General features: G+C 36.5%; 1 protein-coding gene across 1 annotated transcript in view; it reads left to right on the top strand.

The window, feature by feature from the left end:
- Positions 1–16451, top strand: part of LOC128692392 (uncharacterized) — a 228977-nt gene that overhangs the window by 184631 nt on the left and 27895 nt on the right. The window contains exon 3 of the mRNA XM_053781546.2: positions 7360–7498. Within this exon, the coding sequence (XP_053637521.2) occupies positions 7360–7498 (139 nt within the window). The remainder of the gene's footprint in view (positions 1–7359; positions 7499–16451) is intronic.

Raw genomic sequence — 16451 nt, 5'->3', positions numbered from 1 at the left:
ATTTCGCCAAAATCATTCTGAACCTAACGAAAAAAATATATTTCACTGTGTTTGTTTAGTATTAAATTATTGTAAACAAATCTAAACTATATTTAGTTGGGTTAGGCTAAAATAAATTGCGCTTATTAAAATAAGGTTAGGTAAGTTTTCTAAGTTCCTTTTGGTGCAAAATTATAAATTTTTATATCAACATTAATGAAAAAAAATATATCTTTAAACGCATAAGAGAAAATTTTAGAAAGAACTTAATTTTAAATGAGTTCTTGCTAATTGACCAGTTTTACATATTCGGCACGACATATATATATATATATATATATATATATATATATATATATATATATATATATATATATATATATATATATATATATATATATATATATATATATAACACATAGGCCGTTTCCCACCAAGGCAAGGTGCCCCAAAAAAGAAAAACTTTTATCATCATTCGCCCCATCACTGTCTTGCCAGAGGCATGCCAACACTCCAGTTTATAAAACTGCAGCATTAACAGTTCAGGCACTGTACTTCCCATCTCCAGGACTCAAGTCCGGCCTGCCGTTATCTCTGAGTCCCTTTATAACTGTTACCTTGCTCACACTTCACCAGCACGTCGAGTCCTGAAAACCATTTGTCTTCATTTGCTCCTATCTAACACGCTCACTCATGCTTGCTGGAAATCCAATCCCCTCGCACACAAAACCTCATTTACTCCCTCCTCCAACCTTTCCTAGGCGGAACCCCAACCCCGCCTTCCCTCTACTACAGATTTATACACTCCCGAAGTCATTCTGTTTCGTTTCATCCTCTCTACATGTCCGAACCACCTCAGTAACCCCTCCTCAGCCCTCTGGATAATAGTTTTGGTAATCCCACACCTCCTCCTAATCTCCAAACTACGGATTCTCTACATTATATTCACACCACGCATTGCCCTCAGACATGAAATCTCCATTGCCTCCAGCTTACCCCTTGTTGCGACATACACCACCCATGCCTCACACCCATATAAGAGTGTTTGTATAACTATACTCTCATACATTCCCCTCTTTGCTTCCTTGGATAAAGTTCTTTGTCTCCACAGACTCCTCAGTGCACCACTCACCTTTTTTCCCTTGTCAGTTCTATGATTCACCTCATCATTCATAGACCCATCTGCTGACACGTCCACTCTGAATACATTCACCTCCTCCATACTGTCTCCCTCCAATTTGATTATCCAATTTTTCGCTACCTAATTTTTTGGTTTTGCTCATCACCTTACTCTTTCCTATTTTCACTTTTAATTTAGTTCTTTTACACACCCTACCAAACTCATCCACGAACCTCTGCAATTTCTCTTCAGAATCACCCAGAAACAGTGTCATCAGCAAAGAGCAACTGTGACAACTCCCACTTTGTGTTAGATTCTTTATCTTTTGACCCCACACCTCTTGCCAACACCCGAGCATTCACTTCTCTTACAACCCCATCTATAAATATATTGAGCAACCATGGTGACTTCACACATCCTTGTTTAAGGCCTACTTTTATTGGGAAATAATCTCCCTCCTACATACTCTAACCTGAGCTTCACTATCCTCGTAAAAACTTTCCACTGCTTTCAGTAACCTACTTCCTACACCATACACCTGCAACATCTGCTACATTGCCCCCCTATCCACCCTGTCATACGCCTTTTCGAAATCCAAAAATGCCACAAAAACCTCTTTACCCTTATCTAAATACTGTTCACCTGTATGTTTCACTGTAAACACTTGGTCTACACACCCCAACCCTTCCTGAAACCTTGTTCATATGCTATCCTGCTCTCCGTCTTACTTTTAATTCTTTCAGTAATAACTCGACCATACACTTTACCAGGTATACTCAACAGACTTATTCTCCTATCATTTTTACACTCTCTTTTGTCCCCTTTGCCTTTATACAAAGAAACTATGCAAGCTCTCTCCCAATCCCTTGGTACCTTACCCTCCAAAACTACATCCCCGCTTGATTTTAAAATTTCTATCTTTATCTCATCAATCCCAGCTGCTTTACCCCCTTTCATTATGCCCACTGCCTCATGCACTTCCCCCACACTCACAACTGGTTCTTCCTCACTCCTACAAGATGTTATTCCTCCTTGCCCTATACACGAAATCACAGCTTCCCTATCTTCATCAACATTTAACAGTTCCTCAAAATATTCCCTCCATCTTCCCGATACCCCCAACTCTTCATTTAATAACTCTTCTTTCCTATATTTAACTATAAAATGCATTCGTTCCCTACGCTTTCTCAACTTTTTAATCTCGCTCCAAAACTTTTTCTTATTTTCAACAAAATTTGTTGATAACATCTCACCCACTCTTTCATTTGCTCTCATTTTACATTGCTTCACCACTCTCTTAAACTCTCTTTTTCTCTCCGTATACTCCTCCCTGCCTCCTTGCATCACTTTTACTTTGTAAAAACCTCTCATATTCTAACTTTTTCTCTCTTACTACGCTCTATAAATCATTATTCCACCAGTCGCTCTTCCCTCCCGCACCCACTTTCCTGTAACCACAAGCCTCTGCTGAACACTCCAACACTACATTCTTAAATTTACCCTATACGTCTTCTACCCCATTGCCTATACTCTCACTAGCCCATCTGTCCTTCAATAGTTGTTTATATCTTACCCTAACTGCCTCCTCCTTTAGTTTATAAACCTTCACCTCGCTCTTGCTTCCTGCTTCCATCTACTTTTTACTCTTACTGTAGCTATAACTAAAAAGTGATTGAAATATCTGTGGCCCCTCTATCAACATGTACATCCTGAAGTCTACCCAACAGTCTTTTATCTACCAATACGTAGTCCAAAAACCTACTGTCATTACGCCCTATATAATATCGTGTATACTTATTTATCCTCATATATGTCTTGCCGAATAGGTGAAACTGGTCAGTTAGCAAGAACTCATTTAAAATTAAATCCTTTCTAAAAATTTTCTCTTATACATTTAAAGATATATTTTTCATTTACGTTATGATAAAAAATAATTATTTTCCACCAAAAGAGCAGCGCTGTATAGCCCTTGTGGCTTAGCACTTCTTTTTGATTATAATAATAATCCACCAAAAGAACCTTAGGAAACTAACATAACCTTATTATAACAAGCGCAATTTAATTTAGCCTAATCCAACAAAATATATTTTATTTAAGTTTATAATAAATTAATAATAATCAAACACAATGAAATATTTTTTTCTTCGTTAGGTTCAGAATGATTTTTGCGAATTTGTTGCATACACAAATTTTCGCTTGCCCTATTCGGCATGAAATGCGTTGCTATTTAAACCAAAACCGCAAGTTTTACGTATTTGGCCAGACATTTATATATATATATATATATATATATATATATATATATATATATATATATATATATATATATATATATATATATATATATATATATGTATATATATATATATATATATATATATATATGCATGTATATATGAAAAAAGTGTGTGAAAGCACATATACACATGTTTCATCCATAAAAGGAGAGAAACAAACCATAAAACAAGCAAAAACACACACACACCAACACACATACACATGATCTTCAAACCACTTTTTTGTAACTTTAATTACGGACTTTTGAGATTGACGACGCTACGAGAAATTCGCTTACGCTGAGTGCACGGTCTAGAGTTATCTTTATCTTGATCTGGGTTCTAAGCAGGACCGCTTTTTGCTACTCTAAGCATTAAGTAGGATTCGGGAGAGTTCGTCTTGATGAGAAAGGTGTCGAGAGTAATGCTGGAACTGGTAATATCTCCTGCATGAGCAGGAAGAGGTTGAAAACTTTGAGATATTAGTGAGATATTTTCTAGATGAAGACTTGGGCTGCCTCGTCGAAATCAATGAAGAAATTTGCTTAATCCATTGGATGGGAAGTGAAATGAGGCTAAAATGTGGTTCACTGGTATTTATGTATGCTTTAGCGCTATATTAAAAAGCAAGCGCAACGATGGACGGGATTGTAAAAGAAGGGATGAGTGGAGGTGCGGGTTAGTGATGGTGTAAAGTGAACATCATAGTTGATAAAAATTGGTTAGTTTCTGTTAAAAGCAAAAGTTGTAGATGGAGTCTGGGTTAGTGGTGGAATTATCGGGAGGGCAGTTAAGATTTAGTCTAAGCGTCATGACACTGAAGATGACAGTAGTGAATTTTACCTGTTCTTTGAGAGAGCTAGCAGTATATTAATGCGTATATGTCTTCGAGGACTGTGGTGTACCACAGTCCTCGCAGAGAGGCACCGTGTATAGCTCTGGTTGGAAATCTTTGTTGAGGAAACGTTTCGCCAGCCAGTAGCTTCTTCAGTCCAGTACAGAGAAGAACGGAGAAAAATGAGGAGTGAGGTAATCAGTCCCTCAGCCTGGATGGCGAAACCTTTCGTCAATAAAGATTTCTATAGCCTTTCATCTCTCCCTCCTATTCCTCAACTATCCTCATTTTCCCATCACCCCTTCTTACCTGTTAGTTGTTCTAATTCGAGTTCTCTCTCCACCTGATATCTACGTGTGAGTCGTATATTTCTGATTCCTGCTCGTGCGAACGTAGTTTCCCCACACCAGAGAGCGATGGGAAGGAAATAATCAGGAACCTAATTGAGGGTTGATGGAAAGCAGTTTATCTTCTAATTCTGATCAGTGCTATTGCCAGTGGTTTCGAAGGGCCTTTCCCGTTGGCAGATCGTAAATAGCGGACCGAACGCACGAATTTTTGTGTACTTTGCACTGAACGACCGTGTTTCTAGAGATCCAGGAAAAAAATTCTTTTGTGCTTAATAGAAGTGAGACAGCCAGTGTTATATACGAAGTTCGATGGGATGTAGGGAATCATATTTCTAGATTGCTTTCAATGTATACTGGGAGTTTGCAACAGTAAAGAATGAGGAAGCGGGCATGGCTACATTGCATATGATAACAGCAAGCAGCACAAACATTTCTGCTGAGAAAATGCTGGCTGACTCTAATAAATGTCCTTGGATAACTATCAGGAAAACCAACCTCGTACCTGGCTCATCTGAGGATTTGGAACCGTCGGTGAATACTTCCGTTGCGTGAGAACGTTGTTAAAAGTTTTTCAGGGAGAACGAGCGCAGGTTCAAAACGAACACATTGGTCTTCAGGCAAGGAAAAAGGGAGGAGCAAACATGAATAGTTGAAACTTCCCAATGAAATGGGTAGGGAGCATTATAAGGGGTGAACGTACAAACGGAAGGGGGAGCAAATTAATGGACATGCCAGGGTTCCAACGCGGAGATTTAAAGTTCCGTAATAAATGGGCTTGCTGATTAAATAAATCAATCTTACTAACGTCTTGGATTAGTCTGTACGTATGAGGGGTCGTGAAGGTCGTGGAAGCGAACAGTATACTGAAGGCAGTAGGTATCGCGTCGATCCTGAAAAGAAGGGATATTTGCTTATGGACACAGGCTCTCGACTGGAGGAAGCTTGGATGGCTCTCATACAGAAACTTAATCCTTGATGAGGAATGACACAGAGTTTTTTGCGAGTAACCGGGAAACTTTGGAATACACTTAGTCCCAGTAATCTAACATGCACAGAAGGGTTTTCCTGTCAACTCCTAAGTAAAAAGAGTTAAGCCGTTTAATGCGGGTGGCTTTTTAGGGAGAAATATACAGGACTGTCATGAAATTCTCCAAACTGATGGCTAAGAAATTTAACCGTAGTATGTACTGGGATAGGGAAGCCATACAAATAAAATTTTCTGTGGAATGACAAGGCGCTTCGTGAAAACTGTCGAGTTTATTTTAGTAACAGAAAATTTTAAACAGTGTGAGGTGGTCGAATGGCAGCATGATCAGCAGCGTGCTGGAAAGTGGTTCCTATGAGTCGACAGTCTGAGCCTACACAGAAATCTGTTTTATATATATATATATATATATATATATATATATATATATATATATATATATATATATATATATATATATATATATATATAAATATATAAATATACATATATATATATATATATATATATATATATATATATATATATAATATATATATATATATATAAATATATATATATATATATATATATATATATATATATATATATATATATATATATATAAATATATATATATATATATATATATTTACATATATATATCTATATATATATATATATATATATATATATATATATATATATAATGTCGTGCCGAATAGGCAGAACTTGCGATCTTGGCTTAAATAGCAACGCTCATCTTGCCATATAGGACAAGTGAAAATTTGTGTATGCAATAATTTCGCCAAAATCATTCTGAACTTAACGAAAAAAATATATTTCACTGTGTTTGTTTAGTATTAAATTATTGTAAACAAATCTAAAATGTATTTAGTTGGGTTAGGCTAAAATAAATTGTTCTTGTTATAATAAGGTTAGGTAAGTTTTCTAAGATTCTTTTGGTGCAAAATTATAAATTTTTACATTAACATCAATGAAAAAATATATCTTTAAACGTATAAGAGAAATTTTCAGAAAGGACTTAATTTTAAATGAGTTCTTGCTAATTGACCAGTTTTACATATTCGGCACGACATATATAAATATATATGTAATGTGCGAGGGGCTTGGACTTCCAGCGGGCATGCGTGAGCGTGTTTTATAGGAGTGAATGGATACAAATGGTTTTTAATACTTGACGTGCTGTTGGAGTGTGAGCAAAGTAACATTTATGAAGGGGTTCGGGGAAACCGGCAGGCCGGACTTGAGTCCTGGAGATGGGAAGTACAGTGCCTGCACTCTGAAGGAGGGATGTTAATGTTGCAGTTTAAAAACTGTAGTGTAAAGCACCCTTCTGGCAAGACAGTGATGGAATGAATGATGGTGAAAGTTTTTCTTTTTCGGGCCACCCTGCCTTGGTGGGATATATATATAAGATGGCCTTATACTCGTGGGAAGAGCTTATGTAAGTCAGTTACATAATATTTGGAAGAGGATAGAGCTAAGGAAGCAGTCTTGTGATGCATCTTCGACTTGCACGAAATCAGGCCACATGGTCCGAAGAGGTACTATAATGTTTTGTTTTGTTTTCTTTGCGTAGAGTCGTTAACGAGTGGAATGATTTAAAAGATGAAGCAACAAGTGTTGCAGTCTTCGGATATTTAAAAAAATGAACAAAATATTTAAAACAGGACGCTACGAGCATACCTCTGTTGCTGTAGCTATGACTAGGTAATTCTCTCTCTCTCTCTCTCTCTCTCCCTCTCTCTCTTTCTCTCTCACACACACACACACAGTTGATCATGTACTAACAATGTTGTGGTGTCCCACAGTGCTGCTGGAGGAGACCTTCAGACACTCCTGGACGAAGATATGGTACCATATGAACGTGATGTCATCAGCTTCACGCGACAGCTCCTTGAGGGACTCGTCTTTGTTCACGATCTTAACCTCGTGCACCTGGATATTAAGGTAAGGATAAAGGAAATTCAAATTTATTTGTAAGCTAAATTTTGCGAGTAATGAAATGATTACTTGGGCAGTGTCTGATAAATTAACCCTAAGCTTTGTATACTACAACTTCTTCTTAACAACAACAATTCCTGTAGTATTATGAGGCGCAATCTAAGAGGAAACAACACCAAGGCCAGCAAGAAAACACCGAAAAATCAACTATTCAACAAGTGTAGCCAGGAGGACGCCGGCCCAGCAACCACCCCACTCACCACCACTCAAGGCGACACCACAACAATAACAACAAACATGGCTGCCACCAGCCCATCCTCCCCTCTCTTCCCCGGATTCAACCTACCTAGTAGTCTCTCAGGTATGACCAACGATCCAGATACCCTAAAGTCATGCATCTCCAACTTAGTTATTGAAAATATGAATCTTCGAGAGACGCTAACAAAACAAGACACCAGGATGACACAACTCGAGAACAAAATCCTCAGTCTTGAACAAAAGTTATCAACACCTGGAATGACTAACTGTGACAAGACCATCCAAACAGTCATAGATAGCCATACCCAACAAATAATATCTCTTAATACAAAGGTTGAAGAAGCAGTAAAACAATGGAAGAACAACTTAGATAACCAGTTCAGTGACTACTTTGCTCTCCAAGAAGATAAAACTGAGCAAGAAAAACTATCGGACGCAGTAATAGTTAACAGTCCACTTTTTCCCAGTGATATGAACCAAACAAACAGTAAAGAAATTACTCTGCAGATCATAAAGGACCAAACAAGTGTTATTGTACCAGAGTCTGAAATAAAAGAAGCCAGATTACTAGGATCCCATGGTAGAAAAAGTGTTATGCTTAGATTCAACTCACATGATAGGAAAAAAGACTTAATTATTGCATCTATTAAAGTAAAGAAAGAGGTATACATAAACGAGTGTCTTACCAAAAAACGTCAGAACCTCCTGTATAGAGTCAGAAAACTTAAGCGGGAGAATAATGACACAATACACCAATGCTTCACACGGGATGGGAAAATTCTAGTTAGGAAAACAAATGTAGGTCAACTGTACACAATCACGAACGAGAATGATCTATCACGATTTCTCAGGGATACTAATCTTACAGAGAATAACTAAACAATGTCCAACTTAAAAGTCTACGTAGTGTAGTGTATGTTTTGCTCCATTATTGTTCAAATTTCATTGTACAATCTCTTAGTATTTAAATAATCAACTACCTCATTTTGTGATTTTACTAGTAAGCATAAATCACCTTATGTGATTTTCTTATTTACTATTGTTCGCTTGAACATTAGCTGAATTGATACTTTCTCTGTCCATATTACTACCTCATATTTTTTTTAAATACTACAATTGATATTACTTACTAAAATTAATAAATATCATTTTTACTAAAATTTCAATTTACTCTTAACATTTTTGACATTTAATAACCATTACTTGACTAATTACCTTTACCTGTTTTATTACCACATTTACTATCCTAGATTACTCTTAATTACCTTGTACTGCCATATAACCTCAAGTATAACTACCAGTGCAATATTGAATGAAATAAACATTACTATTTCACTTTTTTGTAATCATTATTACTTACTAAAATTTTATTAAACACCATATTTACTACCAGTCAATTTTACTTTTGTACATTAAACATTATTTTATACTTCCCATAACATTTTGTTGCCAAATTTTCAAGTTTTTATATTCAACCCCAACCTTGTATTATCCTTTGTACCTGTGTACCTGGGTACCTGTCTACCATCTTACTATCATATTATAACCAAGACATTACCATTGTGATTTTTTACTATTATTCTTTTGTACTTTAATTGTGAATTTTATTTTGTCAATTTAAATCTATAGTTATAACCTTGATCTTGTCAACAACCCATACCAGACTCTAGTGCAATTGCAAGTACCATTTCAAATTGTATTTTTATATTATAAGTTTATATTATAATTCCTACCATCTGTCCATTTAACTTTGCTTACCATTACTTAATTTTAGTCCCTTTTATATTTTCTCCTTTATTTTAGCTTTATATAACTATCCTAGTTTATATATCCACAACTGTTAAAATAATCAAGGTGCTATTCTCAGGTGCTAAAGTAGAATAAGCTCACAATCTTGCCATTATATTCCAAAGCTCATTTATTCACAGCCTATATTAGTCCCTTTTTATTATAATTTTAAACTATAATTATAACTTTAAAAAAATTACCTTTATAGTACTACCTACTATCATATTCCCAAGCACTATTATATGATCATCACTTTATTTGTATTAGTCCCTTAGCTCATTATTTTACATTTGTTAAATAATTCAGGTGCTATTTTTTAGCTTAAGACTATTTACTTTGTTTTATACTTAATTCTAACTATAGATTCACTACAAATCTTATGATTACAAGCATTGATCCTGATACCAACCTCTTATTTAATGACTTAAATGAATCAAACAGTTACTGTAATTACTACACTGCAGAACAATCAAAGGCACTTCTCAGTGCCAACAACAACATAACTATCTTTAACTACAATATCAGATCATTAAGCAAGCATTACGATGACCTCATAGCATTACTAAATTCCTTACATGCCAATATGTCCATCATTACACTAACTGAAACCTGGCTAAAGCCTGATAGTACAGATGTCTATGCCATTCCTGGTTACACAGCCATACACAACTGTAGGCCAGACCAACAAGGGGGTGGCACAGCCATATACTACTCAGACCAACTAGAATGTATCACTAACACTTGCACAAGGGATGAACATGGGGAATATATAATAGCTAAATTCAAATCCAAATACCTACAAAAACCTCTCACATTGATAAACATCTACAGAGTTCCACAGTCAAACATTAGCCAATTTAGTCAAAATCTAGGAAGTATGATAACTGATGCACGCATGAACAAAGATCACTTACTACTCTCAGGTGACTTCAATATAAATCTCCTGCAAGACCAGGACCCACACGTTACTGAATTCACAAACACAATGAGTAACTGTATGTTACTACCAACAGTAACAAAACCTACAAGAGTTACAGAGACTAGTGTTTCCCTACTTGACCACATCTGGACCAACACCATATCCCCTTTAAAATCAGGCATAATTACAGATAATACCACAGACCACTACCCTACTTTCCTCATAACAACTCTTGGTAAACTACCCCAAGACACTACTAAAGTCACCTTCAGACTTCACAATGAGGCAGCCATTAATAACTTCGCAACAGCATTAGCAAACATTGATTGGCACACTGAGCTAGAAATCTATACAGATATTGACGAATGTATTAATAATTTTCTAAAAAAGACCCAATACCTCTATAACAAGCACTGCCCTAAAAAAACTAAACAGATGACAGCAAAGAGACTGAACAGTCCCTGGCTAACACCCAGCATTCTCAAATCCATAAATACAAAACACCAATATGAAAAACAGTACAGAATGGGTCACATAACCAGAGACCAAACAAAACGTTACTCGTCAATCCTAACCAGCCTGATAAGAAGGGCAAAAAAATTGTATTATGAGAACAGATTATCCAACTTACGAGGTGATATAAAAAAGACCTGGAAAACACTATCTGAAATTCTGGGAACAAAAAAGATATCACGAAATAGCGAAATAAAATTAGCAAAATCAGATGAACCCCAACTCCCACCAACAGAAACAGCAAACAGACTCAATGATTTCTTCTCCACTATAGGACAAAACCTTGCCCATAAAATCCCAAGCTCAGATACCCCACCAAATAACTACCTCACCGGCAACTACCCGAACACACTGTTCCTAGCTCCGACTAACCCATACGAAGTCTCCCTTATTATCAATGCACTAAAAAACAAGGCAGGAGATTTAAGTACCTTACCACCCTTTATATATAAAAAAGTGTCACAAGTGCTATCTCCAATCATTGCAACACTCTTTAACAAATCCATTGAATCCTCCACCTTCCCTACAGTACTCAAAATAGCAAGGGTCACCCCGATCCACAAAGGAGGAGACCAAACAGAGTTGAATAACTATAGGCCAATATCCAACTTACACCCTCTCTCAAAAATCTTTGAAAAACTAATTCATAAACGAATCTACTCCTACCTTATCTCCCAGAACATACTCAACCCCTGCCAATTTGGATTCAGGCCTAATAAAAATACTAATGATGCTATTATACACATGCTAGAACATATATACACTGCAATAGAGAAAAAAGAAGTCCCACTGGGGATCTTCATTGACTTACGTAAAGCTTTTGATACAGTTGACCATGACTTGCTCCACGTAAAATTGTCACACTATGGTATAAGAGGGCACTCCCTCAATTACCTCAAGTCATACCTCAGCAACAGAAGCCAATATGTGTACGCAAATGGGGCAAACTCTTCTGCGCAACCAATTACAGTTGGTGTCCCACAGGGAAGTGTCCTTGGCCCTCTTCTCTTTCTCCTATACATAAATGACCTTCCAAATGCTTCGCAATTACTCAAACCCACACTATTTGCAGATGACACTACATACGTCTTCTCTCACCTGAGCCCAGTCACACTAGCCAATACTGTAAATACCGAATTACAGAAAATATCTACCTGGATGAGGACTAACAAACTTACACTAAACATTGACAAAACCTACTTCATTCAGTTTGGTAACAGAGCTACAGATGTCCCTCTTAACATAATGATAAACGGATCACCTATCACAAAGCTAACAGAGGGAAAATTCTTAGGAATCCACCTTGATAATAGACTCAAATTTCATACACATATACAACAAATTTCTAAGAAAATTTCCAAGACTGTAGGCATACTATCGAAGATACGGTACTATGTTCCACAGTCAGCCCTCCTGGCCCTATATCACTCTCTTATTTACCCCTATCTCACCTATGGAATTTGTGCATGGGGCTCAACAACAGTTAACCATCTCAGACCACTAATTACCCAACAAAAGGCTGCAGTTAGAATGATAACAAATTCTCACTACAGGCAGCACACTCCACCAATATTCAATACACTAAACCTACTCACCATACAAAACATCCATACTTATTACTGCACCTATTACATACATAGAACACTTAACTCTGATATTAACCCTCCCCTCAAACATCTCCTTGCCAACCTCAACAGAACACATGACCATAACACAAGGCACAGATCACTCTTTGATGTTCCTCGTGTTCATCTCACACTATGCAAAAACTCAATGCACATAAAAGGCCCTAAAATCTGGAATTCATTACCTGTAAATATAAAAGAAACACTTCCTGTTTATAAATTCAAGTCTCTACTCAAAGATCACTTACTCACCCAAAACCAAATAAATACTGAATAACTGAACCTTATAAATTGTATATCTTAAATGTTTCTCACAATTATATCACATAAATGTTAAACCTAAAACCCAATCTAACTTTATTATTTTTTAAATACACTACCTAACAGAATCCTTCATATGACCTGTCTTTGTAATACTCACTTGTGCTTTATAGTAATCTGTTTACATTAATGTTTTATCACTGACTTCATCATTGCTTAATTAATCTTAAGTTAATTTTAAGCCAGCCCGTAATGCTATGCATAGTATAAGTGGCTTTGGCATACTGCTCTTATCTTATCTTATCTTATCTTGTAAATGATGTAGTGTTCTGTTGTACGAGGTGGAAATAATAGCTGTGATAAATGGTTTATAAAAACCTACACTTTTGCAACATTTGGGAATCTTTACTGAGGAAACGTTTCACCAGCCAGTGACTTCTTCTGTCCAATGCAAAGAAGACGTTAGAAAAAGAGTGAGGATTTTGAGGTAGTCAGTCCCTTAGCCTAGAATCGATGTGTTCAGTCCATAAATCTTCACATCGATGCCAGGCTGAGGGACTGATTGCCTTAAACTCCTAATTTTTTTTCTACCATTCTAATTTGTATTGGACTGATGAGGCCACTATGTAGCGAAAAGATTCCACAGTAAAGGTTCTGAAATGTTGCACAAGTGTCTCATTCTTCGGAAATAATAGCAAACTACGTATCTTGCAATTATCCATGTTTATATTAATCACTTAGTTAGAAAACAATTTATATAATCCTTAAATCTGAATAAATCCCCCGACAACAGGAGAAAAAAAATACATGTTCTTCCAGATTAATTAAGTACACCTTCCATGATTTTATATTATATATTAAAAGTTGCCTGGGCAGCTGTCTGTGATCAAGGTAGCTTATAATGCCTGGCACACCTGATAATCAGAAACTAAATATATAAATTAAATATATACTGCTTAACACGACGGTCGGGCGAGCATACAAAATCCCAGAGTTTCATCCCCAGGTTGTTCCCATTTGTTGACCTTAGTTATAAAGGACGACGCAAAGCAACTCTACCAACCGGAAAAAAAAGTTGTGTTAGAATAATCGGTCAGAACAGTAGGCACATTCTTGCAGGAAATAATACTGGAGATTGTGGGACTTTTTATGGTATAGTCGTAAGGAGCATATAATTTTGGAAGCTAAACGTATTGTGAAAATAAAAAAAAAAGAATAGCCATCACGATGTCTGGGAAAAGTTGATGGTTCATGGACACCGTTTTTGTGTCTTGAAGTTCTTCTAAGCCTCGGTCAGGTGACCAGAAGCTCCAGTAGCGGCTGAACACACGACTAAGACCCGTCTCAGGAAGCACTTGTCCTGTTTCCTGACGAATCTTATCTTTCTTTACCTAGCAAATATAGCATTTACAAAAATTTAAGCATTCGATTTCAAGTTTATGAACTTCATGAGTGCATAAAACATTCTGTAAAAAGGAACTCTTGAATATGTGTGAGAATCAGTATTAAAGCAATGAAAAAAAATATGGGAGTTTGTAAAATAGGAAATATCAGGAATCGGTAATTTGGAGGGAAAAAAATCTGACTAATAAAATGTGAAGGCATTTTTCAGTATGTTAAACAAATATGTTTATAGCGAATTTGTTTTGCGAGTTAAAACAGTTGGTCGAGGGAAAGTTCTAGTGGAAGAAAGAGACGAACAGTGATAATTATGATAGCTAATATGACAATTTGCCATGATGACGGTACAAAAATTATATAATATAAAACATTAACAATAATAAGAGTATTTCCAGTTAGAACGACAGTAACATTAATGAGAACAAGAGTGACAAGGCGTCTTTTACTCTGCTGTTTAACTCTCAGGGCGAGAAGGAAGGAAACATAGCTTGGATCACAATATTTCTGATGATTTTATGCTGGTAATGTGCAAGAAATGATGCTAGAATCGTTATCTCATGACCTGGTTTTATGCTCATGACTTAGTTGATCTACGTCAGTCCTCGGGAGTTTAGCATGGGAGTATAGTATATACAAACTTGTAAAGAGAATAAAGATAATGTTAATATTAAGAGATTTAGACAAATAAATCTATAGTAATTATGTAACGTCTGATTGTTATAATAATAATGAGGAAGCCCTGAAGCCCTAGGGATTATAGAGCGCCTGTAAAACATCGGATAAATATTAATATAGCTTGCAATATTTTTGCAATTTACGTTGCATAAAGATTCTGTGCTTCACATAGAAACTTTCATCTGTTAACAGTTTATTTAATTTTTTACCGAATGATATTTGAAAGTCTCAAGTCTAGAATATAATATCATTTCTATGCATGTGAACACCAACATACCCTAAAGCTTCTAGCATCTCAACACTCATCAGTGTTAACTCTCTCAAGACATAATAAATATCAACCAGAATTTAATCACATTTCCAAAAAGAATCACTTTAGTATTCACTACTGTGTGTCTGGCCTGCTTCTCAGTCGCCAGGGAGTCATTCTTAAACCTACTTTTTATTCGCCGTGCTCAGCGTATGTCACTGTTGAGGTGTTTATCCTCGTCACTCTCCTGTTCTAGAGGTCAGTAACAGACCTTCCCTTTGGAGTAATTAAGGTAGTGGGCAGGAAGAATGTTCTCAACTGACCCTCTTATTTCTGTTCATGATTTTCTAAAATGAAAAAGAAATATTACACGAAAAAAACTCAAGAAACCAGACAAAAATTAAAATAAATGTTCATGGAAAGTGAGTAGAGGTTTCTAAGATTTATTTGCCATTTTATATGTGCATGGTATAAAGAAAACACCAGGAGTACTACCAGAATGTAAAACGTTAAATACCAGGAGTACTACCAGAGTGTAAAACGTTAAACATTAGGAGTACTACCAGAGTATAAAACGTTAAACACCAGGAGTACTACCAGAGTGTAAAACGTTAAACACCAGGAGTACTACCAGAGTGTAAAACGTTAAACAGGCTTCTGTTTCACATTCGTGAGAGAGGATGGTAGCACCTTTCTGGAGAGTTGTATACCAATTACCACCTGCCCTGTGAATTAACACGGCATACACGGCACGTACCCCAGGTTGTGTGTCTCGTCGTTATAACCATTTTGAATTTAGGATGAACCTACAATCTCTCTTGAGCTTCTATTTGAGAGTGATGAGCTTATAGCCAGCCACTGAGATACATTGTCACAGACTTACGTGTGTCCCTCACACATTAAACCTTCCCAATATACTCAGAGGCATTGTGTAAAATCGCCGACATACCTGCGTTTTGCCTTCCGCTGCGAAGTTCTCGAAAAGTTTAATGCTTGTCTGTACGGTAGCAGTATCTGCAGATGTCACAAAATTGGAACGGTGAGGTTAATGATGGTGGGGACCGCTACCTGGCCAACCCCACACAGGGATGGTCAGAAGTCATTATAGAGGAACCAAGAGAGGGAATATACACCTTGACAGACATTAATAGTTAAGAGGGAAGAGACAGGGAAAGCCTAGTCACTGCCCCATTCTCCCTCGAAGCCAAAATCACCAGTACCAACTTTCCGAGGAAGTGCCCACCTGTACTGCCAGATGCACATCACCAA

The sequence above is a fragment of the Cherax quadricarinatus genome, chromosome 53 (assembly GCF_038502225.1).
Source record: "Cherax quadricarinatus isolate ZL_2023a chromosome 53, ASM3850222v1, whole genome shotgun sequence".
Classification (NCBI taxonomy): domain Eukaryota; kingdom Metazoa; phylum Arthropoda; class Malacostraca; order Decapoda; family Parastacidae; genus Cherax; species Cherax quadricarinatus.
The sequence above is the reverse complement of the archived record's forward strand: the minus strand, read 5'-3'. Positions and strand labels throughout refer to the sequence as shown.